We start from the raw sequence: 16,131 nt of genomic DNA, 5'->3' as shown, positions 1-16,131 counted from the left end.
TTGATAGCAGTGTAAAGGGAAAATATTTTAACAATCAACTATTTTGTAAAATTATTTTGTTACATGTTTTCTGCTTGTCATCTGTGCTTTGGAACAGGAGACTTAAAATTTGGCATAGGCCATGACTTCCATGTTAGTAATGTACTATTTGCTGCCACAAGCTTCCATCTGGATTTAGCAAACTAAATTCCTGAATGTTCAATAGTGTTTGTTGTTGAAGTTTTTGGGCTTGAGACAAAGGGAGGCTGTGGTTCAAAAGGTTTCCAGACTCCTGCTTTAGATGTTCAGTCTTCAGCACGGTATTTGTGAAATAAAGCTAGAGCCATCTTCTCATCCTGCAGCAGCGTTGCAAAGGTTGTTAGAACATTTGATGTTAGATTGCCGTGAAAAGGACTGAAGAAAGTCGTTCATCTTCATATGAAGTGATGTTTAAATAGAGTTTCATAAAGAAAGTCTGGAATGGCAAATCAAAAAAGGAAAGTAAAATTAAATGGCTCACTTAATAAAGGAACAACTTTACAATAAGCTAAAATTAACACAGTGAATGTGAATGAATCTTATTTTCTTCAGCATTGGTTCATACCTTTTACGGCAGCAAGACGTATATAAGAAATACAGTAAAAGACATTCTGTGTGCATATTAAGTAAGCATGAACTTTGTGTATGAAAGATAGCCAGTTTTTTTCTTCTGTTTTTGCTATAGTGTAAACGTTGTTTAACTTATTTGCAGAGTGTAACTCTTCAGAAGCTAGGTATGGAAGCTAGACTGGTTGGCAGTAGTGGTGCCTGCAGAGACGGTCCCGGACGCTCCTTCCTAGCTCAACAGCGTCATGTCACCAATACCAGAAGGAATCTCACTGTTAAAGTACCGGGTGCAACATCTGATTAAACCACAAGGACCATGAGGAAAACTTATATGCTAAAGTGTCCTTAAATGTTGTATAGCTTCCATTTTAACTACTTGATGAAAGAGGTTAGAATGGTGAGCAACTGTGAATTCAACATCAGAACCTATCAAGAAGTGATTAAGTTGATCAGTGGTGTGTCTGCAAGGTAGCACGTAGTTTTCCAAGTAGAAGTAGATTTAATAACTGTAGTGTGTATTTACAAGCACAACTTAAAAGTTTTATATTTGCCTTCAGAATATATGTAAATATAAAAATTGGCACTATATATTTAAAACTTTATTTAATGGGTTTGGGCTAGAAAGTTGACTTTTGTAATGGGAAGATATTATGCAAAAATGTACTTCAGGAAACTGGCAATATTGGGCATTTTTGCTGGGCTCTTCTAAAAAGAAATTTAAAAGATTGGTACCATGTTTTAAAAAATACTTTTTTTTAGAATACAAAGTACAATTTTAGAAGCAAGAAAATACTCGCATTTATAGAAAAAGAAGAAAAGGTGTAGTACCAGTTGACTTGTTAGAAGACAGGATTTGTTTTGTCATCTCTAGTGAGAAGCAGAATTACTCAGTTTATTTAAAAAAAAAAAGATTAAGTTTGTGCATATATACATAAAGGAAAACCTGTCTTTAGGGTGTTGAATTCACTAAAGCCAAATAAGCTGTCTTTTCCTGTGTAAGAAAAAAAAGCTATTATAATAATTCAAAAGTCTGGGCTATGTTTTAAAAGTCTGGCGTATTGGTACACGGCATTTATTTGCAGAAAGGGGGTTAGGTGGAAAGGAACGCCATTTATTTCCAGCTATTTATACAACCCTGTGCATAGAAATTAATTTTCCTCTTTTTTTAAATGTAGTTTCCCTTCAGTTATTCTGAACTAACTGTGCTAGCCAGGTGAATGAAAGATAGCTTTGCTAGTTGTTGGCAGCAAAGATGGTTTGATGGCAGGGAGAAAAGTGCATAAACTATAATAGTTTTGTAGTATTTAGATTGAGGAAGATGAGATGGGGTTTGATATCTGAAATTTGTGTGTGGGAAGTTGCTGTCTTTCACAAAATTTGTGTCACTTCATTTGCCGAATGTCTTATTTTTGTTGTGAACTGTATTTTTAGGAAACTTGTTAACGTCCGTTCTTCTTTGCAAACTGTCTAGAACAAATTCATTATACCCATAGTTAAATAAAATTACAGCAGCCCTTAAAATAAAATGAATACACTTAAACTAAGTATTTGAGGGTGCTGTACCAGTCCGTGATCTAATATACAACTCAGCCATATGCATGAATGAAAGCATATGTCTGTCTTCACCATTAAGGCCATCTTTGACTTGAGAGCAGTGTTAAGCGTTGCAGAATTTAAATTTTGAATTGTGAAATTTTGTCTTCCATTTTGCATGCCCCTCAGTATGGCTTGTTCTTTGATTTCTTCCTTCCCCAGCATCTTAAATTCTTCATTGGGCGTTGCATGCAATGCTAGAGAAAAGGGAAGTATTCATTTTTAGTACTTAGTTAGCGTTGCTTCTTAGTTGTGGTGATAGTTTTATAGTGCTATGCATTTAGGCATTCAGCAGAGATTTCCTCTTTCATAACTTCTGCCTACACACGGCATTGTTTAAAAGCCAGTCTCATGCCAAATGTGGTGTGAGCAGAGAATATGCCAGACAAACTGCCGTTAGACAGTTTTGTCTGTCAGGTTGTGTTCTTCAGGACTCTGTGCTTCTTTGGACTACCTCTTGGGTTTTGAGGTCTTTTATTGCTGCAGTGATATTATTGGGGTTTGTATTTTTAAGATACAATTGCTTGTTTAATCTGCTAGTGGTGTGGGAGTTGGTGATGAGCAGTGGAACAGGAGACTAAGTCTTAGCAAGATGCTTACATTTCTAAAGCCTGGTACTTCTGTGTGTTCTAGTGAAACGTGAAACTGTCACTGATGGTGTTGAATGGATCTCTTAACCCTCGTTCTTTACAGCATGGAAACTTTCATGGACGTCTTTCAAATACTCATCTAGTTAATAGGCTCGATGCATTTATCGTACTTCTCACAGTAGTAGAGCTGTGTCAGTAGTCATATCAAGGTGCTGAATAGTGAAAAACTTGGAGCAAATGTCTTTGATGTACACTTCTCAAAACTGCAGACCCTGGAACCAAAAATGACCAAGAACCTCCCTATCATTTAATTGGAAGCTTGTCTTCTGACTAGTGATGGAAGAATTTAAATACGAAACTACAGACAGGGATCACCCTTTTTCAGGGCAAGGTTGTCCCCAGTGGTCTTTTTGGGGTTGCCAAAAATGAATCAGGTTTTCAGGTACTAGATAATATTTTACTTACTTGGGACTTTTTCAAACTGTTAAAAGTTAAGCCTGTGAATATAACGTAAGCATTTCTTTGGGTTTGAGAACCTGTTTAAGAGGGGCTGGTTTATAACTGGTTAAACTTGGGGTACCTACTATGAATGAGGAACTGATCTGTAGAAACAAATATTTGATTATAAGCCATGGTGTTGTATTCACTTCAGCTCATCTGGGTGTGCAGAAAGGATCATTAGAATAAGTATCGTTTTAATGTTAACTTCATTCATGTTGAACAAAAAAAGCTACTGATAGCATTGCTGTTTTACGGCTGAGTTGTATGCAACACGTAGCAGCAGAACAATGCCAATACAATGTTCGTTGATGTAATGTGCACCACTGCTGAGGCAGGACAAAGAAAGAGGCTACTTGTCTCTGCTGCAAGATGAGTTTGTATCATGCCCAGACAGCACAGTTAGGAACAGATTCAAATTATGAGATGAAATCATTGACTATTGCTGAATTTAATCAGCATTATTATAACTTTAGCCAGTTTCCAGTAAAATGGGTAATACAGATCCAAAGAAACAAAAATATGTTCTGATTGACATATCATTCGTTAATTTTTTTTATGCAAGATTAAGAATAACCACTATGGAAGGGAAGTGTTTTGTAGCAATAATACAAATTTTGGACACGTAGGTTCTTTACTTAAGGTGGATCAGGCAGCAGTTTTGAGAAGATTCTTTTGCAACAACTGTATTATAGTGGATTAAGACACGTTCACTGAACATAGATTTTCACCTAACTGATTTTTTTGTTCATTAAAAATATATATATGGGTACTCTATTTTCTACAATATACACTTACTTGGAAATAAGTAATATAAGCAATATTGATGTTTTATTTAGGTAGCCATAAATTGTTTAGCAATTAGAAAATGAAAACAATTGTTTAAGAATTGGTAATGTCTAGTAAAGTAATTTTCTTAACTTTTTTGCTTTTTTCCCTTCCCCCCACTAGTCAAGCTAGAGTTAAGGTTTTCAGTGTATCAGTGTCTACATCTTCTGTTTAAAACAAATGTAAACACTGTGTTGCATAGAACTTCAAAAATTGCACTAATTTTTAAACTTTTGGTTTTATTTTTCTTTGGAAAGAATTCTTTTATATTCACATAAAGATTTTTAAAATTAATTCTTTGGTGTCTTTATTCCAAGCAATGCATTTAATGGTTTCTAGTTGATGTAAGCATCCACACTTCTGAGCAACACATGAACTGAGTCTGCATGTTGATATATTTACACCATCTAAAATGTCCTGTTACAGGGTATGTAACGTATATGTATAATGTGTGTGTGTATGTTTTGCTGTAACAACAACTAGAGTTGTGCTGCCTTCCCCTCCTCTTTTCAGTTCATTCCCACTTACAGTTCTGCTCCCACCCAAAGCTGGTTACCTCTGCTCAGTCTGCTGACAGTCATCTGAGAGCTGGGCAAGGGACCTTGTGAAGTGGAAAGACTAAAACCCACCACAAATTAGCTGTCAAGTGACTTCAGTAATTGCTTATTGCTCCTGCTAAGTTAGGATCTCTGCCTACTCTCCTCAGCCCTACCAAAGAGGACACAGAGGACAGGTACAGACTCCTAAATCACCATGCTGCTTGTTATTTGGAAGAGAAAACTGACTGCCCTCTTCACTCAGCTTTGCAGGTTATTTATCTGTCCAGTTCTTAGTCTCATTGACAGCTTTCTTGTTCCCTTAGCACTAACCTCAACCCAGAAGTGAGGTTGGGAATGAGAGCAGGCAGCCGTTCAGCCCTCCAGGGTGAAGATCAGCAAGGAGAAGGTGTCACAAGTTTCCTTCAGGGGCCCCATTTCAGACCCATTTTTACCACAGACCTTGGTTTTCCCTTTCTCTGAACCACAAGCCTGACATGGGTAAGTAACCATTGTTTGTTGCCTTGGGCTGTTTCCCCTCTGAGGACGGGGAGCTGCGCGATACCTCGACACGGAAGGGCCTTTGCACTGGCAGAAGTGTCCCAGTGAGTGTGAAGTGGACGGCCAGAAACAAAAGAACTGTTTTTCCTTCTTTCTCAGGCTGGCCTTCAAAGCATTTTCAGACACTGAAGAACAAAACCTGCAGGTGTGTGTTTGAGGGAGAAGGGAAGGGAAGAGGCCCTCAGCTGTGCAGGAAGCCTGAGCCACGCTGCAGGATGTTTTCAGCCTGTGTGTGATCTGTCACAGAAGACACACCGGTGGCCACCGTTGCCTTCCTGAGGGCAGAAGGAGCGAGCGAGGGGTGGTGTGTGCAGGTGGAGCTCTGTTTGCAGGTGCTTGGTCACGAGAAGCTATGTTCAAATGCAGACTGGCTGTGCAGAGCTTGGGTCTGTGACCCTGCTTGCTTACGGCTTTTTTGGTAGCTCTTTAAGAGCCAAGCACTGCAGCAGAAGGTCTGTATGTTTAGGTGAGGGGTGTCCCTGGAAGAGAGGTGCAGGCGTACGGCCCCAAGCACGAAAGGGAGGAGGTGAGGTCAGCTGTGCATGGGAGATGGTTTCGGTGGGGAGGGCAAAATATCCAAGGAGTAAAACGGTCCTGTGAAATGTGCTCTTTGCCCAGAGTACAGCTAACCCAGCGGAGACCCGGGAAGGAAGCTTTTGGATATAGCAGCAGCCTGGGAAAGGAAACGGGAATCTGGGCCAAGGAGTGAAAAAAAGGAAGTCAGATGACACCTGCAAGCTGGAAGTGCTTTGGGAGTAACGCTGCACACAACAGAAACCATCAGTGCTCCCCTCTCCTCTTCCCAGTCAATTCCAGGCATGCATTCCAGGCATGTAGCCCACTTCCAGCCTTCCCCTTCTGCTTCTCCCGAGGAAGGAAAAGAAAGAACATAAGGTCTAGAAAGTCAAATGAACTTCCTTGTTTCTGCTGTGAAGGGAAGATGTGGGAGCCCCTTGTCAGGAGCAAGTCGGGAGGGCAGCTGGCATGGGGGGAGGAGGGGTGGAGAGCTGGGCTTGGGGATGTCTCATCCCACTTCTAGTGAGAACCTGGTCAAGTCTGCATTTTATAAATAGGTTGAGAACACGTGGTGGGAACCAAACCACATCTCCACCTTTATGGATCTGCAAAACGAGCCTCAAGTGCCAGAAATAGCATCTTAGTCCAACCTCTTGTCTGCACCCAGCTGTGCCTGGCACAGAAAATCAGAGGAGGGGGCAGAGCCTCCCCACCAAACCCTGTGCTTGAAGGAGCCTTGCCGGGAACGTGTTTGCCTGCTATAAATGTTGGTTTATGTTGTATGGCTGTGCTTGGCCCCCGTGTGCAGCTGTGGGGCCACAGGGTGGTTCTGCCCTTTTCTGGGCAGGTCTGCAGGGCTGGGCCAGCCTTCCATGCTGCCTTCCCTCTGCACTCAGAGGAGAAGAAAATGCATGCTAAAATAAAAGGATTTAAAACTCACCTGGGCATTACTGCTTGCATGAAAAAAGATGCTTTTAATTCCTTCAGGAGATGATGTAATTCTCAGAAGAGGCGCTGGGAAAAATTTGCTTCCTCTAGGAATAACTCCAGGAAAAATTGAAAATGAACAGGAAAAGATTGCTTTCTCCTCGCCTCCTCAGCAGGTGAGCAGGAGCTGGAGGTGTGTGTCCGTGCTGTGTTGTGCCATGGCTTCTTGTCAGGCGGCCCTGCTGCCCTGCTGGGAACTGCAGCTTCTGGCGCCTGGGGGCCTTGCCGGGGTCCCACAGCGCGACTGTTACTTGGAAGTGTTTCACCTTGCATGTGAGGGTTTAAAATAACAGTAATTTGTTGCTGGTATTTTCTAGGGGACCCTTTTATTCATTAGACTATCGTGCTCAGCAGCCTTAGCTGTGCATCCCACATGGCTGGAGGTCACTGCTCTGCCCCCCAGGCTGCTTGGAGATGCTGGGCAGGTAAATGGGGAGGATTTAGCATAGTCTAGGAAGCAGGACCCACGACTTCTAGAGCTGCAGGTACAGTTATTTTATGGAGGGATCTATCAGCATGGAGAGCACTCCCTGTTCTCCGTGTGGGTGTCACACTGTTAATTGCTGTGGCCCGCCAGGACCTGGCCACAGGCTTTGGTGGTTTTATTGCTGCTTTACTAATACTGTCAGGGTCATTTATTTTCATCAGTTCTGTAGGAATTGCCTTCGCTGTTACAGTGCCAAGCTCTCTGCTAACGGAGAGCAATGCCACAGGGACGTGGGTCAGATGCTGTGCGGCTGCCTGTGCCCAGGTGGGCTTGCCACCCCCTGCCCCGAAACGTGGGGCACGGCTGAAGGCTACAGCCGGCACGGGAAATTGCCTGCGTTGGTCTTCACTTTGCAAAATGCTTCATGGCAAAAATATTTCTGTAAGGATTTATTGATGCACGAGGAAGAGATTTTTACAGAGTAACTCTTTTTTAATGGATTACTTATCAAGGATTACAAAATCAAAAGATGTTAGCAATTACTGCCTGTATTAAAGTTATAAAACAAAGGCTGGTACTGCTCTTCCACTGTACACAGCCTGAATACTGCAGTCTCTAAAGTGTTGCTCATTCTCTTGCCGCTGTGAAGCATGGCGATCCATTGTAAAATTAGGAAAGCCCCAAGCCCCTCATTCATTTACAGTGCCATATCGCAAGCCTAAAAGTACCCTGGCAGATCCCAGCCTGATCACCTTTCTCATGTGATACAGAGTGCGAGGTCTGCTTGTAGAAGAAATTATTTTTGAAATTGCTTTAGAAGAAAGAAACACACAAAGGGCCCAGGGGAGCCGCCGAGGGCATGTTTTCAGCATCCCTGCCAAAGGATTTTCCTTGCGAGGACGGTGGCCAAGGCTTCCCTACCGAGGCATGGCACAGATCTTGTAGGACTGTGGGGCCAGCGTCATGCCCAGCTGGAACTGGAGGCTGAGCGTGGTGTCCGGGGGTGCCTGGAAGGTGAATTTCTGGAGCAGAGCCGTGAAGAAGAGGAAGAGCTCGGAGCGGGCCAGCGCCTCACCCAGGCAGGCACGCTTCCCTGCGGAGACAGCCACCCATGGCATCCTCAGCCTGCGCTGGCTGCCCAGCTGCTTTCGCTGCTGAAAAAGCCTCTGCCTTCCCTTAGGACCATAGTCCAGCTGTGTTACCCCTTCCCAGGATGAGTTTTGCAGCCCAAACTGAGCTCCCCAATAACAGCGTTGGCATTACAGCATGGGCTGCCCCCCCCGATTGCATGACTTGGTGAGGGCGCAGGCGCTGTGTCCTCCCCTGCTTGGATACGCTGTGCTGACCCGCGCGGTCTGGATGTGCCCATGCTGGGAGAGGTGGGTGGTTTGAGCTACACCAAAAAGAGCTACCAGAGAAGGGTACAGAAAACAGGGGTTCTAAAAGCAATCTCCCCGAGGAAGCTGTTGGCTGCGGTACCCTGTGGTGGCAACAGTGAAGCCCCTAGTGACCTCAGCCATGTGGGAGCAGGAGCAGGAGTGATGCTCTTGCCTCGGTGAAGGTGTTTCTAGGGTCTCGGGCATTTTTATGGCCTTCTGTTCACCCTCATCTCTCTTCTGTGCATGTGAAGAGAGACAGGAAAGGACTCAGAGTGTAGTTGCGGTGCTTTGGGGTGGCCACGTGAGTGCTGCTTGATGTCACCTCTCAGGGTGCAGTCAACATCTGCCCTTTGCAGTTGGAACCCCCAGCCTCAGCACAGAAGCACCAAAATCCAGCAAATCTTACCTAAAGAAAATGGCACAAAAGACTCCCTTTTCCAGAATTGACCGTCCTTCAGGAAATGCCCAGGATTAAAAGTGTCGGGGGTTTCCCACTCGTTCTTGTCAAACATCACAGAGGTTAAATTTGTGAGCAAAACAGTGCCCTAAGAGGAGAAAAAGAAAATTAAATTGCACTTTCACTATCATTGACAGCAGGAGAGGCATTTTTATCTTCCAGTCTCCTCTCCATGAAGAATATCCATAGTTAAACTCTGCTGCAATTATTTGTCCAACACCCCCTGCATGGCTGTTTTTTCTACTTCTTGTCTGTTCGGAGGTGCAATGATTATATACCCGCATTTTTCCCTCATCGGCATAATTTTTGTCTGCTGTAATCTTGGGCCAAAGTTCCTGTAAAAGCTGTGTGAGATGGGACCTGTGCCTCGATGGCGTGTGCAGGGCGTGTCTCGCACCATTCAACGTGCCAGGCTGTTGTTTGGACGACAAAAATATGTGTTCAATAGGAGTGAACTCTGGACAGGGCAGAGACCCTGTGGCTCTGCCCCTCCTGTCTGTGCAGGAGGGACCTGGCCCGGTGAAAGGTGCCTGGGGAACGGAGAGTCTCGCTAAAGTCTCAGTGCTCAGGAGTGGGGTTACCTTTGGTATGTGGAAGCCATCCAAGACCGTGTCCTTCACCGTCAGTCTCGGCACGTTGAAAGGAATGATGTTGCTTTTCCTCTGCACTTCATGGATGACGGCGTTGGTGTAGGGCATGTTGCCCCTGTCCTCCAGGGCTGGCTGCCGTGCCTGCCCGATGACCGCATCGATCTCGGCTTGCACGCGGGCTAGTGGGAAAGAGCAGGGATCAGCCAAGGTCCGAGAAAAAAAAAACCCTTTGAACAACGCAAGATGGTTGCTGTGAGGGTCCCCCAAGGACCAGCCCGGGACACCTGCCACTGTTTGCACCTCTTTTGTGTCAGTGCAGGGGGATTCCCAATTTTTCTCTCAAAAAAGAGAGTTTCTTACGAAGCTGCGAGGACTAAAAGCCAGGAAAAACACTGACTTTTTGCTAATTGTACCTTGAATTTCCGGATATATGGCCATATACAGCAGAGCCCAGCGGATGGTTGTGGAAGTGGTCTCGGTCCCGGCGAACAGCAAGTCAAGCGTGCATGCCACAAGGTTTTCCTCCTGGAAGGTGCCACCACCGTTGTCCTTCACAAAAAGGTGCGTTAGTGCTGCACGAACAGGGAGGGCTGCCCTGACACCAGCCTTAGTCCAAGTCAACCCCAAGGATCTTGGCAGAAGCTGCTGGCCCCCTGCACCTCCATCCTGCTGACGGGTGCCCTGAACCTGACGTCCATCCTAAGCTCATAAATGGCCACACAGGCAGCTCAGATGGAGAATTTGCACTCGTTCCTCATCCCTCCTGATTTCTAACCCCCCCCTGCAGAAGGGTTTGCTCTGCATTGCTGACCTTGGCTATCTCCTGCAGGTAGCTGTCGATGAAGTCCCGGCTCTCCGAGGGGTTCCAGTCCTCCTTGTGTTTGGTGATCCTCTCTTTCACAAAACTTTTCAACAACCTCCAGTTTTTGAAAATGGTTTGGTGGGATCCGGGTAAGAACTTCATTATAGACGGGAAAGAGTTGTACAGCTTTGGACACAAAAGGAGAAAGGCAAATTGAATTAAGGACTGAAAAGACCCTTCTGTTCTCAAAACTTGAGGAGCCTGCAATGCCACTGCATTACTAAATTGCTGGAGTTGGTGGAAATAGCTCAGCTCCAGAAGAGCATTGCAAGGGATTGGTATTCCTATTACGGAGTGGCTCGTGCATTACCCGGCGTTACAGCAGACAGGTTGGCAGTCAATGGGCAGGAAAGTTGACGTTGGGTGAGAGAGAGCAACGTGAGCATTGCACAGCTTGAAAATAAGGCAGAAAGAAATTACGGGCAAATCTACCCTGTGCAAAGGAATAGGGAATGACAACAAAGTTCGGTGATGAAAACGGTATGAGTTTTGAGGTTGACTCCAGAGAAGAAACCATGGCCCTGCAAAACTGCACACCATCCATGTTGGTGGCAGAAGGGCTGTACCTGGCTCGTGATGGTGCCGTGGAGCCTAACCGTCTCGTCTATCAGCTGCAACAATTTTTGGAATTCCTTATCGTGGAAGTCAAACCGATTGCCAAAGGTGATGGAGCAGATGATGTTTGAAACGGCGTTATTGATTTTAAAGTGAGGGTTGAAAGGATTCCCTGGAGAAGGAAAAGCGAATGATCAATTCTCTTCCAGTCTTCACAGAAAAGGAGAAGAAAACATGGTTGTCAGAAGTAAAGTATTCAACAGATGATACGAGTGACATGAGTGGCCCTTGATGGGCACCCTCCTGTGTCCTGCTCTCCCGGGACGCCTCGCTGCCCCCACGAGCTGGCCAAGCTTGGCTGGGCAGCCCCAGCAGTCCCAGTTCAATCAGATTATGGAGATGTTTGTTTACTTTAGAAAGCAAGGTCTGCAGAAGAGCAGACGTCATTTGAATTCATTGGAAACATTGGTGTTTACACACACATGGGACTTTCCAGAGATCTCCAAGAGAGCGGTAGGCTGAAGGTGGACTATGAATAACGCTTTGGGTGTTACCTAGCTGCATTCACTGGTCAGTTTGAAGGCAAAACACCTGTAAAAGGGAGCTGGGACGCTGGCAGGCTGCTAGCATCGCTTGCAAGGCGAGGTATTTTTCAGCATGGGTGAAATTATAACGGGCCGTACCCGTTCCTGCCTTCAGCACAGCTTATGAGGGCCGGGACACTTACCCTGCTCGTCCCCAAACATATCCACAAGGCATCGGCACTCCTCCTGGATGCGCTCCTCCAGGCTCCTCTTCCCCAAGCCGAAGTTTCGGAGGGTGGTCAAGGTGAACCTCCTCTGCTGCTTCCACAAGTGCCCGTTGGAGGAGACCAGTCCTGGCAGAAACACCCCACCGTGAGCCAAGGCAGATCCCTCCACCGAGGGGAAAAGCTCCAGGGCTCTGCCTTATCTCCAGCCGTCTCAGACCTCTGCAGGGTCAATGCTTTGACCTTACAGCTGAGATATGTGTCCTGAGGGATAACTTACCCATTTTGCTGAAGACCTCACTGTCGACAGGAATTTCAGGGCGATCTATGAAGTTTTCCCCTTGGTTTACAAGAACTTCCTTCACCATCCGCAGCCCATTTATGAACACAAACCGTGCTCCGCCCAGCTGTATGCTGAAGATGTCCCCATATTTTTCAGTAAGCTTGGGGGGGGAGGAAACAAATAAAAGGGTTTTCATTTGCAATGAATGTGTCTGTCAGGACAGGGGCGGCCCTGCCAGGGGACATGGGTGAAAATGAGGGAAACTGAGAGTGGGAGGGGAGACGGGGTGTTCGCACAAGTGTCTGCTTGTCTGCGTACGGTCTTTTTCTTTCTTCTTTTCCCAAATCACTGACCAGGAGTTGGTGTTAATTGGCCATCAATCGAGTAAAACTCTCCAGGTTTGATTTTTCAGTCCTGTGTTTTTCCAGCTTTTGTTTCACTCCCTTCCCAAATGCCTTTCCAGTCCCCGATCAGACCTAGGGGGCTCCTACAGCCGTGACTGCACCCGTGGGGTCAGGCTGTGCCCTTTGCCCAAAGGATCGCTCCACACTTAGAATCATAGAGTCATTAAGGTTGGAAAAGACCTCTAAGATCATCGAGTCCAACCGTCAACCCAACACCACCATGCCCACTACACCATGTCCCTAAGCGCCTCATCTACACGTCTTTTAAATACTTCCAGGGATGGTGACTCCACCACTTCCCTGGGCAGCCTGTTCCAAGGCCTGGCCACTCTTTCAGTAAAGAAATTTCTCCTAACGTCCAGTCTAAACCTCCCTTGGTGCAACTTGAGGCCATTTCCTCTCGTCCTCTTGTCCCCCTCCTCGTACCCAGGCAAACTTCATCCACGTTGCTGCTGACCGAGGGTAAACCTCCTGCCCGCCCTGGGGTGAGCTCCTCTGAGTCCTCATGGGGTTTGGGTTAACCCCCTCCCCGCGCTGCAAACGTTGCGTAGCCGCAACCCCCTCCATCCCCTTCCCTGCGGCGTCCACCACCCTCATACCTTCTGCACTATAATGTGGGGATTGCTGAAGTTCATCAGGTGGATGTGCCCCACGAAGGGGAGGGAGAAGGGGCTGGGCGGGAAGTGCTTTGGCTTTCTGTGCTTCATGTAGTCAGCGACGAGCAGGAAGACAATGAGGAAGATGAGAAGCGTATGGAAGGAGATGCTCTCCCAGAGGAAGCGCAGCATGGGTGGATGGTGGGGCTCCGCAGGGACGTGTCCCGCAGCAGGTGAGGGCAGATCGAGCTCACGGGGCACCACTGAACCCCCCAGGGACAGGGGGAAATGGGCAATGCGCTGGTGCAGCTGTGGGCACAAACAGAAGGCAGCATAGAGTGGCTTTTGCTGACCTGACCTGGAGGCTGCGTTCAGACTCCTGCTTTCCCAGGTTTCAGCAAGGACCGTTTGATTAAACCCTTTCTTGATTAAAGTCATGCATTTCCTCTGATCTCATTAAAAAAAAAAAAAACAAAACACAAACCAAACCACCCCCAGCTCCCCCTTTCCCTTCCTCCCTCCCATCGCTGCTTTACAAAACCCCAGGGATCTGCATCCTTGTCTAAAGGACAGAAATGAGCTTTGCAGAGCCGGGATTAAAACCTTCCAGCGGCCTCGCTGTGCCATTCCCACGAGCCCATGGCTCGGTGTGAGCCCCACTCTCTCCTCCCTGTTGTGCCCTCACCGTGCCGCGTCCCCGCGTCGGCTTCACGGTGCTGGGGAGGCTCCAGCTGCTCCTCGCTCCTCGCGTTTTCCTCGTTTGCAGAAGCTCGTTTGCAGAAGCTCATTTGCTGCTACGAAGAGTCCCAGACCAAGCCCCAGGTCAGCAGGGACATCTGAGATAAGGTTGCACAAACCTTTCACAAACCATCTGACTCATGGGTTGAGGTTTCGGTGCGTCAGGGTGATGTGGGCTGGAAGCAAACAGCCATCCAGGATCTGCAGTGGTTTCTAAGCACCGTAATTTTCTGATCTCCGCTGGACAAGTGCAAGCAGAGCAACCTTCTCCGGCCATGAGGTTGGCCCTGCCCCGAGCCCTCCAGCCACCCCTTCCCACCTGCTTTTGTCTTTGAGTCCGTAGCCCATGCTGAAGCTGTGCCCAAAGCCCCACAAAGCTGAGGCAGGTGCTGAAAAGCCAAAGCAGATGCCCAGCTCTGCAAGCTGTGACCTTTTGGCGGTAGCTGGTAATAGGCTGTGCCGAATTTTCCCATCTGAGAGTGGTTCTGAGACAGGTAGTTGATCGTGCACGTACACCACATTGAATTTTGACCTATGCGTTGTGTTTTATTGTGAAAGAAGCAGGGGCTCTTGCAGCAGCAGTTTGCCATTGCACCATGTGGCTCTGCCGCGGCTGTTTGCAGTCATCAGCTGCCACCTCGTGCTCCGGGGGACGATTTGGGTTCGTTTTCTCTCTTTTGGGGACATCAGTTGTGGCCGTTGGAGTTGTCCAGTGCCAAAGACAAGGTACAGAGATGTAAGAGCACCGTTGGAGCAATGCCATATGCGTGAGAGCGAAGCCGCTGCGTAACCTTCGCACTTGAGAAACTCGAAATGTTAAATCACTGTTTTATTGTGGAACTTAAAGGGGAAAAAACTGCCTTCAAGGAGATTCTCTCTTTTTACTGCTGGCTTTTAAGCATGATGTGGAGATGCACGTGTTCCCCTTCACTCACATGAAATGTTCCACTCAAAAAATAAACAAATTCACGCCTCCTGCCTTTATGGTATGGGATCATTTAAAAATGGTGGGGTTTTGGGTTTTTTTCTCCCCAGCTGATTTAAAAAAAAAAAGAAGAAAAAGAAGACGACTTCGACCATTTATTCTCTCCATGAGTAGGGAAGGAAACCCTAAAGTAACAGGGAAAGGCAAGTTTGAAATGGAAGAGGGAAGAGATCAATATTTGTTTGCTAAGCCAGTGCAAATAATACAAGCTGTAGCCACATACCAGAGGTCAGATCTACACCAGAGCGAATAAAAAAATGGAGAGAAACCAGTGCCTAGTCCTGAATGGCTTTGAAAACTTCATAGGTGAAAAAAAGTCCACAGATCTTTTATGTTTTCTCTTTTAGAAAGAAAAAAAATACCACGGGAGCCTGTAACTGCGAAACATTAATTAAAAATGCAATAGGATTAAAGTGATCAGTTAGAAGGACAGCTCATTGACAAAATCCGTGTGTGCCCAGTGTGGCAGGGATGTGATGTGCAAAGGACTCTCCCATGTGGCATAAATCTGCCACTGCACGCTGATTGCTTTGTAACGCAGCAAAGGCAGTTATTGCTAGAGATGAAACTTGATTTAATCCTCTTTTCCTGTTAACTATTGAGTATCCTGCGTGGGTGCCCCTAGAAAAGTCACTTACGAAAGGTGAGAAGGAAAAAAAAAAACAAAAGGAAAAACCCCAATCTTTGCTGTGACTATATTCCAAACAAAAGCACCCAGGAGACAGCATTTCTAAGCATTAATGCTTGGTCACGCAATTGGAAAAATTCTCTCCAAGTTGTATATGTAATTAACTCTTTTCCAAAGAGACCCTGGTATGGGCAGAAGCAGTGTCTCCATCGCAGGCGGTGCCGTGCCCCCAACCCACCTCCTCGGCCCCACGCTGTGGACATGCCCATCGTGCATGGCCACAAATGTTTGCCAGAAGCGGAAGGGAAGCGGGCGAGCTCGTCCCACCGCAAAGCCTCCGTGCCGCCATTTCCTTCCTGACGGCCAGCAGTGAGCTGCCGCGGGCGTCACCCTTCCGACACTCTCTGCTGCTTCTTGTTCTGTTGGGCTTCACCTAAACTACTCCTGAGCAACCCCATGCATTTTTTTTATTGCAACTTTTCTTTCCTGTTGTGTATTTTACTGCCACAAACCTTTTTGGATAAACTTTTCCTGCTCATACAATTGCAATACTGCATTTTTATAGCCATTCGCAACCTGGAGGCATGGCTCCTCACGCCATCCCACTCGGGCTGGCCTATGGTAGAAGCTGCTTCTACCATCCTGTAGCCTCCTAATTAAAATTTCCATATATGTATGAGATTTAAAAACTGCATGCTCCGGCAGCAAGGATCTCTATTTCCATTGCAAAGCAGCAACACGGTGGTGTGGGGAACGCACACCGAACCGAGGCCGAGGCCACCTGA

At 46.5% G+C, this 16,131-nt stretch overlaps 2 protein-coding genes across 8 annotated transcripts in view; one reads left to right on the top strand and one right to left on the bottom strand.

Moving 5' to 3' along the window:
• HOOK1 (hook microtubule tethering protein 1) overlaps positions 1-8,216 on the top strand; it is a 39,468-nt gene extending 31,252 nt beyond the window's left edge. For 2 of the 6 annotated variants that reach the window (XM_075155667.1, XM_075155672.1), the window contains 2 exons: positions 731-5,131; positions 5,291-8,216. In XM_075155667.1, the coding sequence (XP_075011768.1) occupies positions 731-889 (159 nt within the window). In that variant the 3' untranslated portion in view covers positions 890-5,131; positions 5,291-8,216. The remainder of the gene's footprint in view (positions 1-730; positions 5,132-5,290) is intronic. The other 4 variants (XM_075155670.1, XM_075155669.1, XM_075155668.1 and 1 more) reach the window with 4 other exon arrangements.
• On the bottom strand, positions 7,556-15,870 carry LOC142084730 (cytochrome P450 2J2-like). 2 transcript variants are annotated; one of them, XM_075155674.1, is made up of 10 exons: positions 13,681-15,870; positions 12,999-13,304; positions 11,993-12,155; positions 11,692-11,841; positions 10,976-11,136; positions 10,359-10,535; positions 9,961-10,096; positions 9,539-9,726; positions 8,907-9,045; positions 7,556-8,214 (listed from the first exon to the last, which is right to left on the bottom strand). In XM_075155674.1, the coding sequence occupies exons 2-10, from the start codon at positions 13,185-13,187 to the stop codon at positions 8,039-8,041; spliced, it is 1,479 nt and encodes a 492-aa protein (XP_075011775.1). In that variant the 5' UTR covers positions 13,188-13,304; positions 13,681-15,870; the 3' UTR covers positions 7,556-8,038. The 2 variants fall into 2 exon arrangements, with proteins under 2 accessions (XP_075011775.1, XP_075011774.1); XM_075155673.1 differs by having other exon boundaries at positions 12,999-15,870.
• Between the last annotated feature and the right edge of the window lie 261 nt (positions 15,871-16,131).

This window comes from Calonectris borealis, chromosome 8 (assembly GCF_964195595.1).
Source record: "Calonectris borealis chromosome 8, bCalBor7.hap1.2, whole genome shotgun sequence".
NCBI lineage: Eukaryota > Metazoa > Chordata > Aves > Procellariiformes > Procellariidae > Calonectris > Calonectris borealis.
Note: the sequence above shows the minus strand (reverse complement) of the source record. Positions and strands in the feature narration are given on the sequence as shown.

Coding starts and splice junctions, on each gene's coding strand:
- LOC142084730 (XM_075155673.1), bottom strand. CDS start 13,433: ATGACTTTAATCAAGAAAGGGTTTAATCAAACGGTCCTTGCTGAAACC. Junction 12,156..12,998: donor CCCACATTATAGTGCAGAAG/GTATGAGGGTGG, acceptor TCCCCCCCCAAG/CTTACTGAAAAATATGGGGA. Junction 9,727..9,960: donor CATATATCCGGAAATTCAAG/GTACAATTAGCA, acceptor CTTTCCCACTAG/CCCGCGTGCAAGCCGAGATC.